The sequence below is a fragment of the Carcharodon carcharias genome, chromosome 13 (genome assembly GCF_017639515.1).
Source record: "Carcharodon carcharias isolate sCarCar2 chromosome 13, sCarCar2.pri, whole genome shotgun sequence".
Lineage (NCBI taxonomy): Eukaryota > Metazoa > Chordata > Chondrichthyes > Lamniformes > Lamnidae > Carcharodon > Carcharodon carcharias.
This window is the reverse complement of record NC_054479.1, coordinates 61443596-61465092: the sequence shown is the minus strand read 5'-3', so window position 1 is coordinate 61465092 and position 21497 is coordinate 61443596. Positions and strand designations below refer to the sequence as shown.

The window sequence follows — 21497 nt, the reverse complement described above, 5'->3', positions numbered from 1 at the left end:
GTTGAGAAAGTTGTGAATGAGGCATACAGGATAATGGGCTTGATAAATAGAGGCATAGAGTACAAAAGCCAGGAAGCTACACTAAACCGTTATAAAATACTGGTTTGACCTGAACTGGAATAATGTGTCCAATTCTGGGCACCATACTTTAGGAAGGATGTAAAGACAATGGAGAGGTTGCAGAAAAGATTCACGAAGATGGTTCCAGGGATGAAGAACTCCACTTAGATAGATTGAAGAAGCTGCGATTGTTCTCCTTGGAGAAGGTTGAGAGGCGATTTTATAGACCTGTTCGAAATGATGAGGGGTCTCTACAGAGTAGGTAGGGAGAAACTGTTCCCATTGATGGAAGCGTAGAGACTAGAAGGCACAGATTTAAAGCGATTGGCAAAAGAACCAAAGGCAACATAAGGAAAAACACTTCCCACAGCAAGTGGCTAGGATCTGGAATGCACTGCCTCAGAGTGTAGTAGAGGCAGATTCAATCATGGCTTTCAAAAAAGAGTTGGATAATTATCTGAAGGAAAAGGATTTGCAGGGCTAAGGGGAAAATGTGGGGAAGTAGGATTATCTGATTTGCTCTTAAAGCCAGCACATACAAGATGGGCCAGATGGTCTCCTTTGTAACCATTCTATGATTCTATTCTAAGTCATAACCCTCACTCTGAAAACTTAATTCTATAAATATGAGGTCTCATTTGTACATAATTTAAATAGTATTGGGGATATTTTTAAATAAATTAAAATTATTTTTACAACTTTTTCTCTCTCTTTTATCTCTTTCACTAATACCATCTTTCTTTTCCTCTCTTTATTCTGCTCTCTGTATGTTATTTAAATCTAGTTTATAATTTCTGCTTTAGCCTTAATGGGGGAGATTTTGTCAACAGCTTGCCATTCCCTACAGTAGAACCAGAAGTGTGTGCCACTTCATTCTCTTGCTATTTCCTGTTTCCCACACGATTACAATTAAAATTTGAAGTGCTGGTGGTGTGCGCAGGAGACACATGATTCTGTAGTGAGGAAAGCTCATCATTGGTGAAACCTGCCATCAGCTGACAATGCTGCAGCTATGGGCAGACTATAAAAGAGCCTCCTGGTCAAACATAGAGGTTCTACATGACGGCAACAACTTTCCTGCCCAACTCCATTGCCATTAACCTTAAGACTTGAGAGCACAAAAATGGCATGGGTGTTTTTCAAAATTAAACTTCACTTATAACTATTTCACATTATTGGTTTCACTTTATTGATGTAAGTATCATCGTTATTTGTTGAGACTAGCTTAGTCGGAGAGCCAGATGTACTGGCGCACCTCATGGTGGCATGCATTGATGGTTACAGGGGAGTTCAGGACATTTCCTTTTGCTGAGGAAGAAACCATGTTGTGTTTTTTTGTTCATTCTTTATTGTTCATGTTAGTGTCCAGTGTTGTAATTGCCATTCTATGGGACATGGCCGAACTTGCAGGCTTAGTTGGACCTCCCTTCTATGCATTGTAAAGGACATTGTCCGAGGTTACTCTCAGCAGGGTTAATTGAAATGCTGTAAGTGAACTCAAAGCCTTGTAGGGATTCTGCGATCCAACACCCTGAGATGGTCCACATTTGGACAGTAGTGACACCATCCTTTAGGCCCCTCATTTTCTTACCTCGACTGTTTCCAACATCGCCACACCCAGGATGCCTGGCCCTTCCCACTTCACTCCTCCATGCCCCCACCTCTGATTCGCCCTTGCCAGTCCCAAGCCTGCAAGCTACCAGTCTCCTGCTCCCCTCCCTTATATCATAGAATTTAATATCTGACCTCAGACAAAACTGCACAAAGCCAACTGGTGCATGAACAAACCTGAATGGGGTTTGACAAGATTGACTTATGCCGCTGATTTTATCTTGAAGGTAGGGTGTAATTTTTCAAAAGTTTTACGTGAATGAGTTTTCATGACATGCAAATGTATGACAAGTATGAACCCACCACAGGCCAGTGTGAGACTCAACACACCATAAACACGACCCTGACTTTACCTTTGTATCTCAACCCACCATTGTGAAATCAAAATTTCGCATCCTACCTAATTGTAACTCCACACTCCACGTTTCCTGTTCTTGCTGGCTCCATAGAATCCACCCATAAGTCTCAGTAGATTCTTCAGTATGATTGTTTGAAGAGTCACGCTATTGCTTGCCCTGCTCACACATGCCACATATCCCCATGTAGAAGGCATGGCACTAGATCAGACACTTGGTGACAACAAATCAATGAACAAGAGCCTGTGAAAACTCTGACCACACAGGAAACGGCAAGTACCATTCCTCCTCTGACCACAGAATCCGGGCCAATAACTAGTTATTTGCTTTTTCTGTGGGATCTTGATGTGCACCGATTTGCTACCATGTTTTCCAATATTCCATCAGTGACTGCACTTAAAGTCAGGCATTGGCTGTGAAATGCTTTGGGACATCATGAGGTTTTGAAAGATACAGTAGAGATACAAGCTAGTTCTTTCAGACCAGGAGTTGGCAACTGAAGCTGGCTGGAATGTGGGAAAAAGCTTCAAATAGTGACAGCAACGACTGAAAGATAGCTATTAAACAATGAATTCTTATGTAAAATATAAACTCACATACTTTCCACATTGCTTAAAAAGTGTTTATTTTCAGATATATCTTCACAATAGATAAACGTCATAATTTGCCGTTTTAAGCAATAATGCTAAACACTAAGTAACAAACAGTAAACAGTGAACGCAGACCATGAACCAGAGCCCATTGAGAGCCAAGTGGATGTATTAGGATTTGGCTGGGAATATTCATGTACACTGAGCGCCTGATTCTGGCTGCGCTGCTGGAGAGAGGATCCCAGCAGAGGCCTCTGGCTCCCCAATGGTCATCTGTATCGGTCTGGTATTCAGAGTCAAATAAATAGAATTTAACATTTCAGACAAGTTAGAGAGAGGGCTCCATGATAAATAAAAGGTTCAGGTTCCTGTTAAGGTTACCCTGTTGAGTTCAGAGTTCAGCCAGCATCTTTTAGGTGCTTGCGTATTAAAATAATGAAAATTGAGGTGAGCTCTTTGGAAGGAAGCCACATGGACTCCCTTGTGCACTGCGACGTAAGATCATCACGTTAGGCTCCCATGAAAATGTCTCAGGGATTCCCTTCAGCACTTTTAATGTAAACGAGTTACGTTAAGTTTTTGAAGGATGTCACATGTACCTGCATGTGATCTATCAACTAATTCTGATCAAGAGAGAGAGCTCAATCTTGTTAAGATAATGAAGAGCAGCAGGAAGTTTCTTGGCACCGTGAGTTATAGTCTCCTTTGCATAACATCTGAGGCAAAGTGACAGAGTCAAAGGGTTCTTGCTAATGTAATGACATTAATGTTGAAGGGAAGATAGGAGAAGTAATGGCAGATATAACTGACAGAGTTTCAGACCTCGTGCCCTCTTGCGATTTTATTTGGGGTTTTTAAAAAGACTGTCATTCTTCTGTTTTCATTCTTTTCACTGGGGCCTAATACCTGATCATGGCTGCTATTTCCTGCCCCCCCCAAAGAAATTGGAAGTAAACCGTAAAGCAGTGAATTCCAGTTTGGATTCTGCAGACTCCTTGTTGAGATATGCCCACAATTTTGGAATTTATCTTGCTCCTCTAACTTTCAGTCCTGGGAGTAGATTTTGTCTTTGTCTGATTGAATGCAATGAAAATAAAGATCAGGCAGGATGTTAAGTGAGCAGCTGACTCATTACCACCTGTTTTACCCTATGGTACAAAGTCCAAATCTGAAGAGCTGTTTGTGGTCATGAAAGTAAGAGAAGCAGTGACAGATGTAACTTGAGATCCGCTGACCAGATAAAGTCAGAACTCCCCTGTCCTCAGTGTCTGTGCAATGCCCAGGATAAATAGCAAGGAGGAGCACACTAGACCTGATGTTTTGTTTAACAACTGAGTGGCTTGCTAGGCCAATTAAGAGTCAACCACATTGGTGTGCGAGTGGAGTCACTCATACGCCAGGTTTCCTTCTCTCAAGAACTTTAACACCATCTTTAATCAACACTGCCACACCCCTTCCTCTTTAATACTTGGTAACCAGGCATATTAAGAACTAATTCCTTGGCTTCTGTTATATTGCAACCACGTCGTAATCCCATGTAGCAATTTGTGCCTGCAGCTCACCAATCTTACTGGTTACATGATGGACAGACCGTTTAATACCTCCTACGGCACTTTGAGATGTCCTGAAGTTGTGAAAGACACTTTCTTTGTACTGTTTTAACAGTGGGTTCCTTCAGTTTGAAGCTAGTAAGACACATCGTTAATTGCATTGAAAATAAGTTAAAGAGTGAAATGAACACACAAACATTATCCGGCAAGGTGCTAGAGCAATAAAACCATTTAAAGCCACTAGTTGTTTTGGGCTAACTCTTCAAAAATATAACAAATCCATCACTCAGAACCTCTGTGCCTGGTTCTTAATCGCTTCCAGTTGTCGAGAGAGTTCCCATGGTGAGAGCTGTTTCGCTGACTGATTGGAAATGCAATCTGCAAAAAATGCTGAGGTCAGAGTGCACAGGGCAGTGATGCTTTATCTCCTTCTCCAGCTCCCCACTGACGACCAGATCCATCACAATGTTTATCTCTTTAACCCATTATAGTCTGGTAGCAATGACAAAGATCTCTGGATCGCGCTGTGGGATTTTACTGCGAACTGCCACAGAGCTACCTCCCATCCTCTTCCGGTTTATTTTCCGAAACTCCTCATTGATTTCCAGAATGGTTTTTCCTTTTGTTTCCGGCAGAATGATGAAGACAAACACTGCAATGATCAAGCAGTCGCCCAGGAAGATTAGGAAGCAGAATGGGCCCAGTCCTTCCTGGCAAAGAAAGAAAGAGAGGACAGGGTCAGGCAGGGTGACTGGAATGTCGCATGGTAAATACACAAACTCACCCCCATCTCTGGTCATCATGGTTACTTTCCTCATTGTTACTTAAACCAAAATTTGTATCTATACAATACATCTCTCAGTAAAGACACATATGTAATTAACATCATACCACATCTTTCAGAAATACCTCAAAGGAATTCATCTACAAATGAATTACTTTGAAATGCAGCATTTGAAATGGCAACCGTTTTGTACACAGCAAAGACAAAAATCAATGAACGACTGGCTAATCTGTTCTTTATACTGCCAAGAGGATGAATATTGTCAGGAGATCTTCTAAATCCTTGATTAGTGCCACATCTTCTTTTACATTAGATTGGAAAATAGCAAATTAATTCCTTTGTTCAAAAAGGGAGGGAGACAGAAAGCAGGAAACTACAGGCCAGTTAGCCTAACATCTGTCACAGGGAAAATGTTAGAAGCCGACTCAGGGCCTGCGCTCTTTCGCGCATGCGCATGAAAGAGTGCAAAAATCTCCCTGACAGAGCTGCCTCAGGGAAATTACTTTGATTTTTAAAAATTTTCATAAAGGAAAAAAAATTTAAAGACAAGTCCCCTCATCACATGAGCTGGGACATGTCTATGAATGTTATTAAAAATTTCTATTAATGTTTTAAAACCTTCATGAAACCTCATCCTGCCCATGGATGAAGTTTCATGACAAACGTGAAGGCCGCCTGGGCTCTTCGCTTGCCCGCCAACCTTAAGGTTGGACGGGTGGCTCAGTTAATTATTTCAATTGGAATTTAAATGGCTTTAATAGGCCTTTGACAGTTCGGCGGGCACACAGCCAACTCCAATGGGTGCCCGCCCAGCTGAAGATCGGAATGACGCACAGTGACATCGGGACCCACACCCGACGTCACTGCGTGTCATTTTACGTGTCGGTGAGCGAGGCCCATTCGCCAACCTGAAGATTCTGGTACGTATGTTTGTATATTCATTGACCCAAAAAGGCAGATGGGGTTTCATTCTGACATCTCATCCAAAAGATGGCACCTCCAACAGTGCAGCACACCCTCAGTACTGCACTGGGGTGTGAGATTCCAAGATCCTAGTTTCCAAGTCAATGGAGTGGGGCCTGAACCCTCAATCTTCTGACCCAAAAGTTATAGGGCTAACATTGAGCTGAGGTGAGTTAATAAAAGCAGAGAGTACTTTTAAAAAAACAGATTCTTTGATATTTCTATGCTTTTGGTCATTTTTTTTAAAAATATGATCCAAAACTTTACACCATGAATTCTTTTCCAATGAAGTAATGTAATTCTCAAGGTACCAGGACAAAAAGGGTTAAATCATGAGGAACTGTTACATTGACGATGGCTTTTATTACCTTGAGTATTGAAGGTTATAGATGATCTAATTGAACTGTTTACAGTGATTAAATTATTTAAAAGATTGGTAGAGAAAAAAAGTATTTCCTCTGCAGGGAGGGAGGGGGGTGCGAGGGATGGAGTCCAGAACAATGGAACAGAACCTTAAATTTAGAATTAGAATCTCTAGGGATATTGTCAGGAACTACCTCTTCACATAAAGGGTCATGGGAATCTGGAAATCTGTCTCCCAAAAATCTGTGGCTGCTGGGACAATTGAAAGACCAGGCTTGATGGGCATGGTAAGGATGACATTAGAATAAGAGATCCAGAAAAAATAGGACATTTAAGATAGAAAGGGGGCGATAATTGATAAATTGATCAAACTTAGAGAGGATAAAAACCCGGAGGTGGTTGTGTTACATCCACACGTATTAAAAGAAATCAGGGAAGAGATCGCAGAGGCATTAATTATATAGATGTTAATATTAATTAGGAAAGGGAATCACAGAACAGTGCCAGAGAACTGAAGGACAAATAATGTGATTCCTAAATTTAAAATGAGAAATAAAACAAATCCAGCAGACTATAGACCAATTAACTTAACTTCAGTGGTAGGAAAGACAATGGACAGAGACGTAATGGACATCCAGAAACTAAAAATATAATGGAATAGCTTGCACAGATTTTAAAAGAGGTCACGGTTGACGAACCTCATTGAATTCTTTGAAGAAGTAATAGAGAGTGTAAATAAGGGTAATATAATAGACATCATATATTTGGATTTTCAAAAGGTCTTCAGTAAGGTAGCACATAGAAATCTCATGACCAAGATCAGAGTATGTAGAGTCGGGGACAAATATCAGAATGGACATCACGCTGGCTACAAAAGAGAGAGCAATGAGTAAAGGTTAAAGTTAGTTACAAAGGCTGTCAGAAGGTGCTAAGCGGTGTTCCTTTGAGTATTGAATATAAGGGGTCATCTAATTGAGGTGTTTACGGTGATTAAATGCTGGAACCACCATTGTTCACTATTTACATAAGTGATTTAACCATCAAAAATGAAAAGTACAATTTCAAACTTTGCCAATGACACCAAATTAAGGGGTGTAGTTATTACAGAGGAGGAGTGCACCAAAATACCGGAAGACATTAATAAACTTGCAGAATGGGTGTGACATTGGTGGATGAACTTCAGAATAGATTACTATGAGGCAATGCATTTTAATGGAAAGAATGTGAAGGCCATGTAGTCTTTGGAAAATAAATGTTCAAATAGGGTCGAGGAATAGAGAACATGGGGATACCTATACAAGGGTCACTAACAGTAGATACGCAGGTTAATAAGGCCATAAAAAAACACACTGGGGTTAATTTATAGAGGAATAAAATTGAGAAATATATTATGTCAAACTTCTATAGAACCTTGGTTAGACTATACTTGGAGTCCTGGGAACAATTTTGGTCTTCATATTATGAAAGAGGACATAGAGGCACTGGAGAAGGTGCAAAAGAAATTTTACTAGAATGATACCAGAACTGAGAGTTTAGACCTACCGGAAAAGACTGAACAGGCTGGGACTCTTTTCTCTAGAAGGGAGAAGACTGAGCAGTAATCTGATAGAGAAGGAGCTAAGGCAAATAGCATTAGGTGCATTTAAGGGGAAGTCAGATAAACAGAAGGAGAAAGGAATAGAATGGTATGCTGTTAGGATTTGGGTGAGACCAGCATAAAGATGTTGGGCTGAATGGGCTGTTTATGTGCTCTAAATAAGATATACTTCTATGTAACAGATTTTTGCTGGATAGGGCATTAAGTCTGTAGGAGGAGTTAAGATACAGATCAGCCATGATCTAACTGAATGAAGGCACAGGCTCAAAAGTAGTCCTGTCCTTGTATTGTTACATACCAGGCACTGAAACCTATTCACAATTCTCCAATTGAATGTTATACTGAACAGTCTCCTGGTTAGACCTTACTTACCACAATAAATGGGAAGATCATTCCCAGAAGGACAAGGCCCAGCCACTGGAAAGAGCCATTTATCACAAAGGCAACAGGTCGGTATGACTGAGTGAAGATTTCGAAGGGGATGATCGCAGTCACACCCGCTGGAAAATCAAACACATTCTCAGTGTAAGATCAGATGTCCCAGTATACAAATTGTCCAGCTCAGTAAATAATCCTAGTGGCTAGCTCCAACACCCACCACATCTTGATGGGACAATGCCTCACCGCTTCCCTTTCTCCTCCCCCACTAGAATGGACTCTTCTGTGTCATTATGACTTCATGACTATGATTCATTCGGTGCGACACTGCACACACACACACACACACACACACACACACACCCCCCCCCCCCCCACCTCACTCTAGTGGGACACTGCTCCCCCCCACCTCACTCTGGTGAGACATTGCCTCTCCCCCCCCCCCACCCTCATTCAGGCGGGACACTGCTGCCCCCTCCCCCACCTCATTCTGGTGGGACGTTGTCTCCCCCCCCACCTCACTCTGGTGAGACACTGTTCCCCCCAGCACTGTGCTAGTGAGCATAGAAATAGGAGGTTAGTCCAGGTGAATGCGTGGCTGGAGAGATGGTGTAGGAGTGAGGGCTTTAGATGTCTGGGACATTGGGACCGTTTCTGGGGGCGGTGGGACCTGTACAAGGTGGATGGGTTGCACCTGAACCGGAATGAGACTGACATCCTTGCGGGGATGTTTGCTAGTGCTGTTGGGGAGGATTTAAACTAACTTGGCAGGGGGCTGGGATCCTGAGAGGAGGTTCAGCAAGGGGAGATGCACAGCCAAAATTAGAAGAGAGAGCAAGTAAGTTGGAAGGGTTAGAAATTATAGGCTAGTTAAGGCACAAGGGAGTTTGGCAAGATTGGATGGTATTTATTTTAATGCAAGGAGTCTGACGAATAAGGCAGATGAGTTGAGGGCACAAATTAATACATGGAAGTATGATATCATTGCTGTCACAGAGACATGGTTGAGAGAGGGGCAGGATTGGCCGCTCAATATTTCAGGATATTTTCAGACAAGACAGGGAAGGAGGTAAAGAGGAGGGGCTATCGCAGTATTGATCAAGGAATCAATTACACCAGTAAGGAGGGATGACATCTTAGAAGGTTTCTCAAATGAAGCCATATGGGTAGAACTAAAAAACAAAAAAGGAGCAATCACATTGCTGGGAGTACTGTAGCCCCCAAACAGTCAGAGAGAACTAGAAGAGCAGATATGAAGGCAAATTTCAGAGAAGTGTAAAAATAATAGGGTAGTAATAGTGGGGGATTTCAACTTCCCCAACATTAACTGGGTTAGTCATAGTGTGATAGATTTAGAGGGAGCGGAATTCTTAAAATGCATCCAGGAGAGCTTTTTAAGCCAGTACATAGAAGGTCCTACAAGAGAGAGGGCAATCCTGGACTTAATTTTAGGGAATGAAGCCAGGCAAGTGATGGAAGTATCAGTGGGGGAACATTTTGCAGATAGTGATCATAACTCCGATAGATTCAAGGTTGTTATGGAAGAGGACAAGGATGGGCCAGAAATCAAAATTCTAAATTGGGGGAAGGCCGATTTTAATAAGATCACATATGATTTGGCCAGAGTGGACTAGGGGCAGCTAGTTTTAGGTAAATCTGCGTCAGAGCAGTAGGACTCATTCAAGATGGAAATAGGGAGAGTACAGGGCCAACATATCTCAGTAAAGATAAAGGGTGGGACCAACAAATCCAGGGAACCCTGGATGTTGAGAGATATACAGGATTGGATAAAGAGAAAAAGGGAGGTTTATGGCAGATACCGAGGACTCAAAACATCAGAAGCCCTAGAGGAGTATAGAATATACAGGGGGGAACTCAAAAAGGAAATTAGGAGAGCAAAAAGGGGGCATGAAAAAAACATTGGCAGGTAAAATAAAGGAAAATCCAAAGTTATTTTACAAGTACATTAAGAGTAAGAGGATAACTAGGCAAAGAGTAGGGCCCATTAAGGACCAAAGTGGTAATTTGTGTGTGGAGCTGGAAGACGTGGGTAAGGTTCCAAATGAATACTTTGTGTCAGCTTTCATAAGTGAGAGGGATGATGTGGGTATGGAAATCAGGCAGAAGGACCGTGATATAATTAAATAAATTACCATAGAAAGGGAGGAGGTTCTAAGTGGTCTCGCAGGCTTAAAAGTAGATAAACCTCCAGGCTGAGATGAAATGTATACCAGGCTGTTGAGTGAGGCAAGGGAGGAGATAGTAGGGGCACTGGCAATAATTTTCAATACCTCTCTGGCCACAGGAGAGGTGCCAGAGGACTGGAGGGCAGCCAATGTAAAACTGCTATTCAAGAAGGGAAGAAGGGATAAACCAGGGAACTACAGGCCAGTCAGTCTAACCTCAGTGGTGGGGAAACTATTGGAAGCAATTCTGAGGGACAGAATTAATCTACACTTGGAGAGGCAGGGATTAATCAAGGACAGTCAACATAGTTTTGTTAAGGGGAGGCTTATGGCAGATACTGAGGGCTCAAAACAGTGGAAGCCCCAGAGGAGTATAGAATGTGTAGGGGAGAACTTAAAAATCCAATAAATCCAGGGAACCCTGGATGTCAAGGGATATACAGGATTGGATAAAGAGAAAAAGGGAGGCTTATGGCAGATACCGAAGGCTCAAAACAGCGGAAGCCCTAGAGGAGTATAGAATGTGTAGGGGGGAACTTAAAAAGGAAATTAGGAGAGCAAAAAGGGGGCATGAAAAAAACATAGGCAGGTAAGATAAAGGAAAATCATTTATTTGACCAATTTGATTTAATTTTTCGAAGAGGTGACCAGGTGCATAGATGAGGACAATGCATTTGACATAGTCTACTTGGATTTCAGCATGGCTTTTGAGAAGGTCCCACATGGGAGACTGATAACAAAGGTAAGAGCCCATGGGATCCAAGGCAATTTGGCAAATTGGATCCAGAATTGACTAAGTGGCAGGAAGCAGAGGGTGATGGTCGAGGGGTGTTTTTGTGATTGGATGCCTGTGTCCAGTGGGGTTCCACAGGGATCGGTGTTGGGTCCCTTGCTGTTTGTGGTATGTATAATGAGTTAGACTTGAATGTAGGAGTTTGATCAGTAAGTTCGCAGATGACACGAAAATTGGTGGGGTGGTAAATAGTGAGAAGGATAGCCTTAGATTACAGGAGGATATAGACAGGCTGGTCAGAGGCAAATGGAATTTAATCCAGATAAGTGTAAGGTGATGCACTTAGGCAGGACAAACAAGGCACGGGAATACACGATGAATGGTAGGACCCTGGGAAGTACCGAGGATCAGAGGGACCTTGGTGTGCATGACAGGTAGAGGGGGGCCAGGTAGATAAGGTGGTTAAGAAGGCATATGGGATACTTGCCTTTATTAGCTGAGGCATAGAATATAAGAGCAGGGAGGTTATGCTGGAACTGTATAAAACGCTGGTTAGGCCACAACTAGAGTATTGCGTGCAGTTTTGGAATCCGCATTATAGGAAGGATGTGATTGCACTAGAGAGACTACAAAGAAAATTTACCAGGACGTTGCCTGGGCTGGAGAGTTTTAGTTATGAGGAAAAATTGGATAGACTGGGGTAATTTTCCTTGGGGCAGAGGAGATTCAGGGGGAACATGATTGAGGTGTATCAAATTATGAGGGGCATGGATAGGGTAGACAGGAAAGAACTTTTCCCCTTGGTGGAGGGATCAATAACACGGGGGCATAAATTTAAGGGGCAGGAGGTTTAGAAGGGATGTGAGGAAGAATTTTTCACCCAGAGGGCGGTGGGAATCTGGAACTCACTGCCTGAAAGGGTGGTAGAGGCAGAAATCCTCATAACATTTAAGAAGTATTTGGATATGCACTTGTGATGCCATGGCATACAAGGCTATGGGCCTAGTGCTGGAAAATGGGATTAGAATAGTTAGGTACTTGTTTGACTAGCGCAGACTCAATGGGCCGAAGGGCCTTTTTCTGTGCTGTAGATCTATATGACTCACCTCCTTCACTCTGGTGAGACACTGCTCCCCCCAACCACCTCACTCTGGTGAGACACTACCCCCCCCCAAACTCCCTCTGGTGAGACATTGCCCATCTACCACCCTCACTCTGATGGGACACTGCACCCAATTCACTCTGGTGGAACATTGCCCCCCCACCTCACTGGTGTGATCACTCCCCCAGCCATCTCACTCTGGTGGGATATTGGTGCTATAGTTGGTCCGTGAATGTATCTGAACTCACCAGGACCAATTCCATAGCTGAAGATATAGGCAAAGATGAGGAATATGCTGCAGTGCGGCATCCAGGTGAACTGATGCTGGAAAACAAGAGGTTAATAGAGAATTGAATATTATACACGGATACCAGAGCACAGAAAGATCGTCTCTTAGTACCAATATCATAAATATTCCTGGCACCTGTCAGTCTGTCACATGTTAAGCATACAATCATAACAAAAGGGACAACTGCCAGAATATCACCACCATCAAATGCCTCGATTAGATTCCAGTCTGTAATTAACTCCTGAATATTTTTTTTTTATTCTTTCGTGGGATGTTGGCGTCGCTGGCAAGACCAGAATTTGTTGCCCATCCTTAATTGTCCTTGAGATGGTGATGGTGAGCCGCCTTCTGGAAGTGCTGCGATCCATATTGTTTATATAAACCCCATCAAACTCCCTGGTTATATTCCAGCCTTTAAATTACTCCCAAGTACCTGTTATTCTAAATATATATAAACCACCCAAGCCTCTAGATTCGATTCCAGACACTAACACTCACCTGCAGAGGCAGAGTAACGCACAAGAGAGCTGCCCACAGAGTCATCAGGCTGTATCCTTTCCACAGTAAGGCCTTTCTCCCATCTCGTTCGATGAAAAATCCCTGTTCAAAACAACAAAAGGACTTCAGCAACATTAGTAAAACATACTGCTTAAACAGAATGTGCAAAGCCCGTTCTCTCTCCCCAAAACCTCCCAATCTGACTGACACTTACAGAAATCATTGAGGTGAGGAGGAGTGTTGCGCCTGCCCCTAACACCACATATGGTATTGTCCAATCAGGAATTCCAGCTTCCTGGAACACTTCAGAAGAGTAGAAATAAATCTAGGAAAAAGACAACCAAGTGAGCTTTAGAGTTGATATCTTTTTCAGTGTGACTACAAATTCAGTGTGCTTTAATCATCTTCCTTAATCATCTGTCTTAACTCTCATTCTCTGTCTCTCTTTCTCCATCTGTGTCTTTCCCTTTGTCTCTCAGTTATCTCTCCTCCTGTCACAGTCTCTGCATGTCCATTAGCTTTCTGTGTGTGTGTGTGTGTCTGTGAAAGCCTCCTTCTTGTTTCTAACTCCTTGTGCCTCTATTTTTCTACCTGTTCTCTCTGGTCTGGATCTTCTGAGGACTGGCAATCACCCACTACACCCGGAAATTTCCCTGACCCAATGTTGCTCTGCATTTCTACCAGAGTCTTCCAAACCTGGCTGTCCCAGAAATGCACAGTGCAGCATCCTTTGGAGAGCTCCATGGGATCGCCGTAGAGTCGGGGGAAAGACAAGACATGCCTCCTTTTTATGGCACTAGCTGCCTTACGATAAATTTAAGTGTCCAGTCTGAATGTCAGTGAATGAATGTTAGTGAATGGGTAGGTGGGTAAATGCGTAGGGGTAGGTGGGTGGGTGATTTGGGTAGGTGTATCAGTGGGCAGGATGTAGGTGGGTGATGGGGGTTAGTGGGTGAGGTAGTTAGGTGGGTGAGATGGGTAAGTGGGCAGGGGATAGTTGGGTGAATGGGTAGTCAGGTCATGGGATAATTGGGTCAAGTCATGAGGTCAGATCTGGTTAGTTTAGGTAGGGAGGGTAGTCGTCTGGTCTGAGGGATAGTTGGAGGGTTGGGAGATTAGTTGAGGGGTGTGTCATGAAGGTAGTTACAGAGTGTGATTAGGGGGGGCGGGGCTTGTGTAGTTACCCAGAAGTTAGACTAGATTTTAACCTGTCTAACATTACCCAGGCAACTATCCAGGTAAGTACATTAGAAGTCCTACTGTGTCTCAGAGTCGGAGACATTCATGGATGGTCCTGGGGAGCAAGTGCCCATTGGAAGTTGAAATTTTCCGAGCAATTCGACGGAAGTCTGCACGTCGGGGCTTCCATAGGGGCCCAACATACATCTCAGTCGTATGTCCGGTCTCCAACGATCAGGAGACTGGAAGATTTGTCTTTATTCATCCCTTGCTTCTCACTGTCTCGAGTTCAATCTCTTTCTGATATGTGTTAGCCATTGTCTCTCATTCAGTCTCCTGCACTGAGTTCAATGTCAGTTGACAATTAAATACCACCTCTACTCACTGCATTGATACCACACAGCTGCATGGCAACAGTCAACATGATGTTGGTAATGAGCTGCCATCGTACTGAGCGGTCTTGGAACAGCTCCCGGGCGGTCTTCACTCGTTCCCCCTTTGCCGCAGCCTGTTCAGCCTCCATGTCCTGGACCTCCTCAAAAAAGTCTCCCTGACCCCAGAGTCTCTGGAGCGCTGTGGGGTGAGAAACAAAAGCAGGCAATTATTATGGGGTGAGGGCCTTTACCAGGAATCCAACATCCCCTCACAAGCCTTAGCTTATAAATCCAACCCAGAAAAAGGGTGAGGTGCCGACTAATACTTATCTGCCTGATTTCAGTTAATTCAGTCAAGAAAAATCTTGATTTTAAAATTCTCGACCTTGTTGTCAAATCCCTCCATGACCTTTGTATCCTCCTTCAACCCTATAGCAATCTGAATTATCGACACTCCTATTCTGACCAGTTTGAGTACCTCTGATCTTCAACATTGCGCCATTGGCAGCCATGCCTTCAGCTCTGGAGTTCCCTCACTAAATTTTCCACCTTGCTACCTCCCTTTCCTCCTTTAGGACTCCCCTGAAAACCAACCTGTTGGACCAGCTTTTGTCAGCGATCCAAATATCTTCTTTTGTGGCTCAGTGTCAAATTTGGCCTGATAAGGATCTTGTCAAGTGCCTTAGGCTCCTCAGAATGGCATGGGGTTCTCACAGAAATAGAAGATGGTGCTACTAATACAGTGCTACACAACAGTTCATGGTTTTTCTAAAAAAAGGGAGGAAATGGCCTGGTTCAGACCCAGCCCTGCCTTTCACTGTTTTATCCTGTGCATGTTTTGTGGTCACAGAATGTGTTCAATTATTTAATTGTAGCACCAACATCCAACCTGCCATTGGGATAATTGACTATTTTGCAAAAATTGTTTTCACTAAATCCAGCCCATGTGAAGCATCTAATTCCCTCCTCCCCCATCACTCAACCCCCTTACACTCACCATCAATGCATAGGACCTTATTGCCCCTGTCGATCAGGAGGTATCTGGGGCTCTCTGGGAACCAGGGCAGCAAAACAAGCTGAATAAGGGCAGGCAGGCCGCTGAAGGCCAGCAGCAATGGCCAGGCTGTCTCGGTGCCTAAAATCTCCCTGAGGAATGACAAAGATGGATAGACAGTGATGTTAGAAAGCACCAGACACTGGCCATCACTCTTAAGTATTCACAGTAACATATGTGCTCATGTAACCCAAAGTAGTGCCATCCATTAAGAATCATTGACAGGCCCAGCTAGCACACTATTTAACTACATGTATTAATTTTAGTAGAAAACATATTACACACTATACAGTTAATGTACTTCGCTTATATATTTATATACTTATTAATATTTCATAAATATCTACTATCAATCAGAAACTAAGGAAGTAAATTACTTAAATTAAATGAGCTCTGAAGAGTCATACAGACTCGAAACGTTAACTCCCTTTCCACAGATGCTGTTAAACCTGCTGAGTTTTTCCAGCATTTTCTGTTTTTGTTTCAGATTTCCAGAATTTGCAGTATTTTGCTTTTATTTAAGTAAATTACTGACTGCTTTTCAGCCATTATTTTATAAACAGAATTTTCAGAAAGGTTGAAGCTTATTTGCATATGCTATGCAAATGTAAATATTGAGATCACAAGCCCAGTATTAATTTTTATTTTCTGATCAGTAATTACCTGCATCTCGATTCCTAATTAGCAATCAGCAGGGTTGGAACTGTCCAGGTTTTGGAGCTAAGGAGAGGATTCTCATTATCAGAGGCAGGGGAAGAGCTTTATGGCAGTGGACAGGAGGGACATTCATAACATTAGAGGCAGTGATCAGGATAATTCTGGCTTCCTGTGCATCCCCAACTACCATTGATGGCTGTGCCTTCAGCTCTCAGGCCTTAAGCTCTGGAATTCTCTTCCGAAAGCCCTCCACCTCACAAGATGCTCCTTAAAATCTAACTTTTTTACCCAGCTTTTGGTCACTGGTCCTAACGTCTCTTTCTTTGGTTCAATATCTTTTTTTTTGCCTGATTATGCTGCCATGAAGCATCTTGGGACTTTCAACTACATTAAAGGAGCTATATAAATGCAAGTTGTTATTTGTATCTAGGATTTGTAATACATTGTCCACTTTCAGATAGGATTGTGGTTGTTTTAGGGGCACAGGGAGATGGGAAGAGACACAGGGAGATGGGGAGGTAGTCACAAGGCCTACATAAGACATCACTAAGGTTAGTTGGTTAATTCCATTGGGGTTATGATGCCAATGTCATTCACTTCCAAAGAACTTTTAAAAAAAATTTATTTAAAGAGAGCTAAGGAAACATTAAACTTTAAGCTATCCCTTGACAAGAAGCAGGAGCTAAGTACTGGGGATATTTGTACATACAAAAATTGAGAGTTTTACCTGAGTCCAACCACTTGTCCAATGAATTTCCCAAAAGCAACAAACATTGCACGGGTCAAAGACACAAGACCTCGCAGTTCCTTTGGTGCGCTCTCTCCTAGGTACATACTGTGAACGTTGAGGCCAATACCTTCAAATAACAGAATTTTTTAAAAACTAAGCTGACGAAAGCAAAGCAAAGCTCACTCACTTCATGGCCCATTTTTACAAACCAACCCCAAGTACAGGAGATAGTTTTGTCTCATTTGCATGGTGTCTTCTTGGCCTGCATCCCCACTTCTCTAACCTACATCCCAGTTTGCAACACAGTGATCTTGGTTACAGTCATTAATAACTTATCCATCAATAACACATTCAACAGCACAGTCATTTTTAACACACTCAACAGTATCAATAATGCACCCAACAGCACAATGAAAGAGGCATCTGCCTGTAAATAAGTGGATGGTGTTGTCATTCAGCACCCTGGACAGTGCATTTGTGGAGCTGTAAACTAGCAAGATTTAAACAATACTGTAATCGAAAAGCACAATACTGTGGATTTAAACAGTGGCTTGGCTCAGGAACCCAACATTACATTGAAGCAATTTGATAAACAAGTGGTACAGTCAGCTGTTCAGTGCTTTGTCAAACCCATTCTATCACAGCTACAACAAGGCTCTTTCTCACACCTTCTTTCTGAATGTGATACAAAAAAATCACTCACAGTATTAAGAATTTCTCTGGTCAAATGGACCAGCTCATCGTTCAAATGTCCCCACAGTTCTTGTTTAAAGAACCAGAGGATGTATGTTGTTTTTCTCAAGGGTTTGATTCCTTTTTAACAGTATTATGTTGGGTTTTCTGTCTCACTCCGGCCCCCCCTCCCCCCAGCCAACCCCACATGGGCCAGGAGTCACCAAACAGCATGAGACAAACTAGTTGAACTGCTGTTGTCAAAAACGTTACAGCAAATCTTGAAAAACAACCTAAGGAGGAAGAAACAGTTCTACTGGTACCTGCATTGATTCCATACAGAAACCTCCCCAGCAGGATCATCTCGAAGGACCGTCCCACCTTGCTGAACATCATTATTATTGCAGCTATGATGGCCACAATGTTGTTGAAAAGTAGAGCGTTCTTCCTGGAACACAAACCAAATGATTTCATTAGCAGGAGCAATTCAGCGAAGTCTGATGTTCCTCTGCTGCTTACCGGTATGGGCAAGTTCATGGCCAGCTTACCTATAATTCTATTCCTCATTGAGAGGGATGGCAAATTAGCTGGTAAGTAACCCCAAGGCTGTTATAGCATGTGACCCCAGGTGGTGGCACAGCCTCTATGGGCAAATCATCCCAGCCTGTTGCCCTGTTATCTTGGCTAGTGGACAAACCACCTCAGCTTACAGATGAGCCACATATAGGATTGAGCAAGTCATTGTGTGCCTCGCCTTTGGGTTGGCTCAAGGGCGAAATATATCTATAAACCTGAGACAAAAAGGCAGAAATCCACAGAAAAGACATTTACATCTTATGCATTAGTTTCAATGAACAGACTCCTGGTAGTCCTTACCTCCCATACTTTACTGAGAGATGCCCAGCGTTTAGGGCTCCAAGCAGTCCTCCAATTGGATAGGTCGAAACAATCACGCACCAGAGGAGTGTGACAGCAGTTTCATCCAACGTTGTCCCAAAGCGCGTAATCCATGTCTCAGCAATGAAATCCTTAATAAACTGTGATGTTTAAAAATAAAGACCTGAAATGGTGTGTATAAAATAATAGAAAGAAAGGCTTACATTTGCATAGCGTCTTTCACAACCTCAGGATACCTCAAAGCACTTTACATTCAATAAAGTACTTTTTGAAATTTAGTCAGTGCAGAGTCAGGAACCCTACACGATAAACATGGATTGGGACAGTCTTGAATTTTCCCAAATTTTCCACATTCTTGCCAAAAGTGCGAAACCTTGCTAAATGGCAGTCAGTATTGGAAAATCAAGGGCAGATGCAAAGGGCGAGGTTCCTCAGGACTAGTGAGTGAATGAGACAATACCACCTTGGCACATATTTTGGAAGAGATGATAAACCTGCCAGCTGAATGTGAAAAACCCACTATTCGAAGAGCAGCAGAGTAGCTTTTTTAATCCTTTGGGATTTGGGCTATGCTGGCAAGGCCAACATTTGTTGCCCATCCCTCATTGCCCTGAACTGAGTGGCTTGCTAGGCCATTTCAGAGAGCAGTTAAGGGGCTGTGGGTCTGGAGTCACATGTTGGCCAGACCAGGTAAGGACGGCAGATTTCCTTCGCTAAAGGGCATTAGTGAACCAGATGAGTTTTTTTAAAAATGACAATTGATGATAGGTTCATGGTCACTATCACTGAGACTAGCTTTCAATTCCAGATTTTATTAATTGAAATTAAATGCCATCAACTTGGGATTTTAACCCATGTCCCCAGGACATTAACCTGGGCCTCTGGATTACTCGTCCAGTAATGTTACCACTACATCACCATCTCCCAAGTATTTTGGCCAATATTAATCACATAACCAACATCAATAGAACAGATTATCAGATTATGATCACATTGCTGTGTGTGGGATCTTGCTGTGCACCAACTGCTGCATTTTCTTTATTAGAACAGTAATTGTACTTGCAGAAGTACATCATTGGCTGTAAAATATTTTGGGACATCCTAAAGTTGTGAAAGGTGCTTTATAAAGCTCTTTCTTGTGTATGAAACTTCATTCTGATGCTAACTCTGGGGTAAGTCAGTTAGTGTTTTCCAACATCACATATTATATATCCAAATAATGAGGTGAGTAGCGCACTTGTCTAGAGCTTCTCTGTACCAGTGAAGCTCTGCAGCCTAAGACATAATTTTAGGCGCACTAAAACAAAAATGAAAAGGGGGAAAATGCCTTTTCCTCCTGCTTGACTGGTTTTTCCCTCCTGTCCCTGTGTGGATTCTCCTTTTCAGCTCCCTGCCAAGTTTCACCTATAAACTTTGGAAGACCCCCCCCCCCCCAAAAGACAGGTCAACTTGCAGCCGCTCTGTGAGCAAAACTCTCAGCTCTGTGACTGCCTCAGCATTTGTAGGTTTGTCAGTGTGGATCTGCCAGACTGAGATACAGCTTCCACTGGCAGGAGAGTCAGTGACTGGAGGACAGAGGGAAGGGGAAGAGAATTGTTTTACTTAACACATTATGATCATTTGGAATGCACTGCCAGAAAGGATGGTGGAAGTAGCCAAAATAGTAACTCTTAAAAGATAATTGGATATATACTTGAAAAGGACAAGCTTGCAGAGTCCAAAGAGTCATATTTGACCTGAAACGTTAACTCTGTTTCTCTCTCCACAGATGCTGCCAGACTTGCCATGCATTTCGAGCACTTTCTGTTTTTATTTCAGATTTCCAGCATATGCAGTATTTTGCTTTTATTTTAAAATTTGCTATGGGGGAAGAGTGAGGGAGGGGTGAATTGGATAGTTCATTCAAGAAGCTGGCACAGGCATGACGGTCTGAATGGCCTCCTTTTTAGCTGTATGATTCCTGGCTTGATTATTGTAAGGGCACTTTCAGACTCAGTCTGGGTAGGTTCACTCCCTTGATACCTGAGGTGGAATGACAGTGTCTCACCCACTGCACCATTCAATCCCCAAACTCTATTAAAGCAGCCGTAACCTCTGTCCTCATGACGGAATTAAATGTAAATGATCAACACCACCCTTTTCAATGCAGATGGGAGTTACTTACAGCTGAAGGTGCGTTGATTGAAGACATGTTAAATCCATATTGGAAGCCTCCTCCAATCCCAGTCACAAGGATCAACGGGAGAAGCATCCGTCCCTGGAGCTAAGGCATGAAGAAAGGGAGATAGGGATCACAGGCCAAACTCCTCATGTTGGTAATAAAAAACTCAAAGGTATCGCAGATAAAGTGATTGGACAAAATTGTGGCAGTTGGAGTACAAAATGGGAATGCCGTCCAATTTAGATCCAAGAAAGAGCATTTTCTAAATGCTGAGAAAGCAGGGACTGTGGAGGAACAGAGAGATTTTGGGGTCCAGATGCAGAAATCACAAAAAGCTAGTGGACAGGTACAAAAAGTAATTTAAGAGGCTAATGGAATGTTGGTTGTTATCTTGCAGGGACTCGAATACAAAAGGATGAGAGTTATGTTACAGATATACAGAACTCGGGGTGGGGGGGGGCGGTGTGTGTGGGTGGGGAGGGGAAAGAAGGAGGGAGGAGGACCTCCTCGTAAGCCTGCTCCTGGACCTGGCCAAGGTGGCCATCAACAGGTCCAGGCAGCGGGTGATCAAGGGGGTCATGCGACGGAATTGTCTGCCCCTCTTCCGCAGCTGTTTGTGGCTGGGTGGCCCTGGAGAGGGAGCACGCAGTGTCCACCAGTATGCATGAGGCCTTCCTTGCTCAGTGGGCACCACAGGGGCTGGGGTGCATATT

At 43.0% G+C, this 21497-nt stretch overlaps 1 protein-coding gene across 1 annotated transcript in view; it reads right to left on the bottom strand.

The window, feature by feature from the left end:
* Positions 1 to 4652: 4652 nt before the first annotated feature.
* LOC121286065 (solute carrier family 2, facilitated glucose transporter member 11-like) overlaps positions 4653 to 21497 on the bottom strand; it is a 46068-nt gene continuing 29223 nt past the window's right edge. Inside the window, exons 8-18 of the mRNA XM_041203071.1 lie at positions 20788 to 20886; positions 18603 to 18763; positions 18050 to 18174; positions 17052 to 17181; positions 15611 to 15759; positions 14625 to 14812; positions 13275 to 13385; positions 13061 to 13162; positions 12522 to 12597; positions 8247 to 8374; positions 4653 to 4877 (exon numbers count right to left, since the gene is read on the bottom strand). Coding sequence (XP_041059005.1) covers positions 4653 to 4877; positions 8247 to 8374; positions 12522 to 12597; positions 13061 to 13162; positions 13275 to 13385; positions 14625 to 14812; positions 15611 to 15759; positions 17052 to 17181; positions 18050 to 18174; positions 18603 to 18763; positions 20788 to 20886 — 1494 coding nt within the window. The remainder of the gene's footprint in view (positions 4878 to 8246; positions 8375 to 12521; positions 12598 to 13060; positions 13163 to 13274; positions 13386 to 14624; positions 14813 to 15610; positions 15760 to 17051; positions 17182 to 18049; positions 18175 to 18602; positions 18764 to 20787; positions 20887 to 21497) is intronic.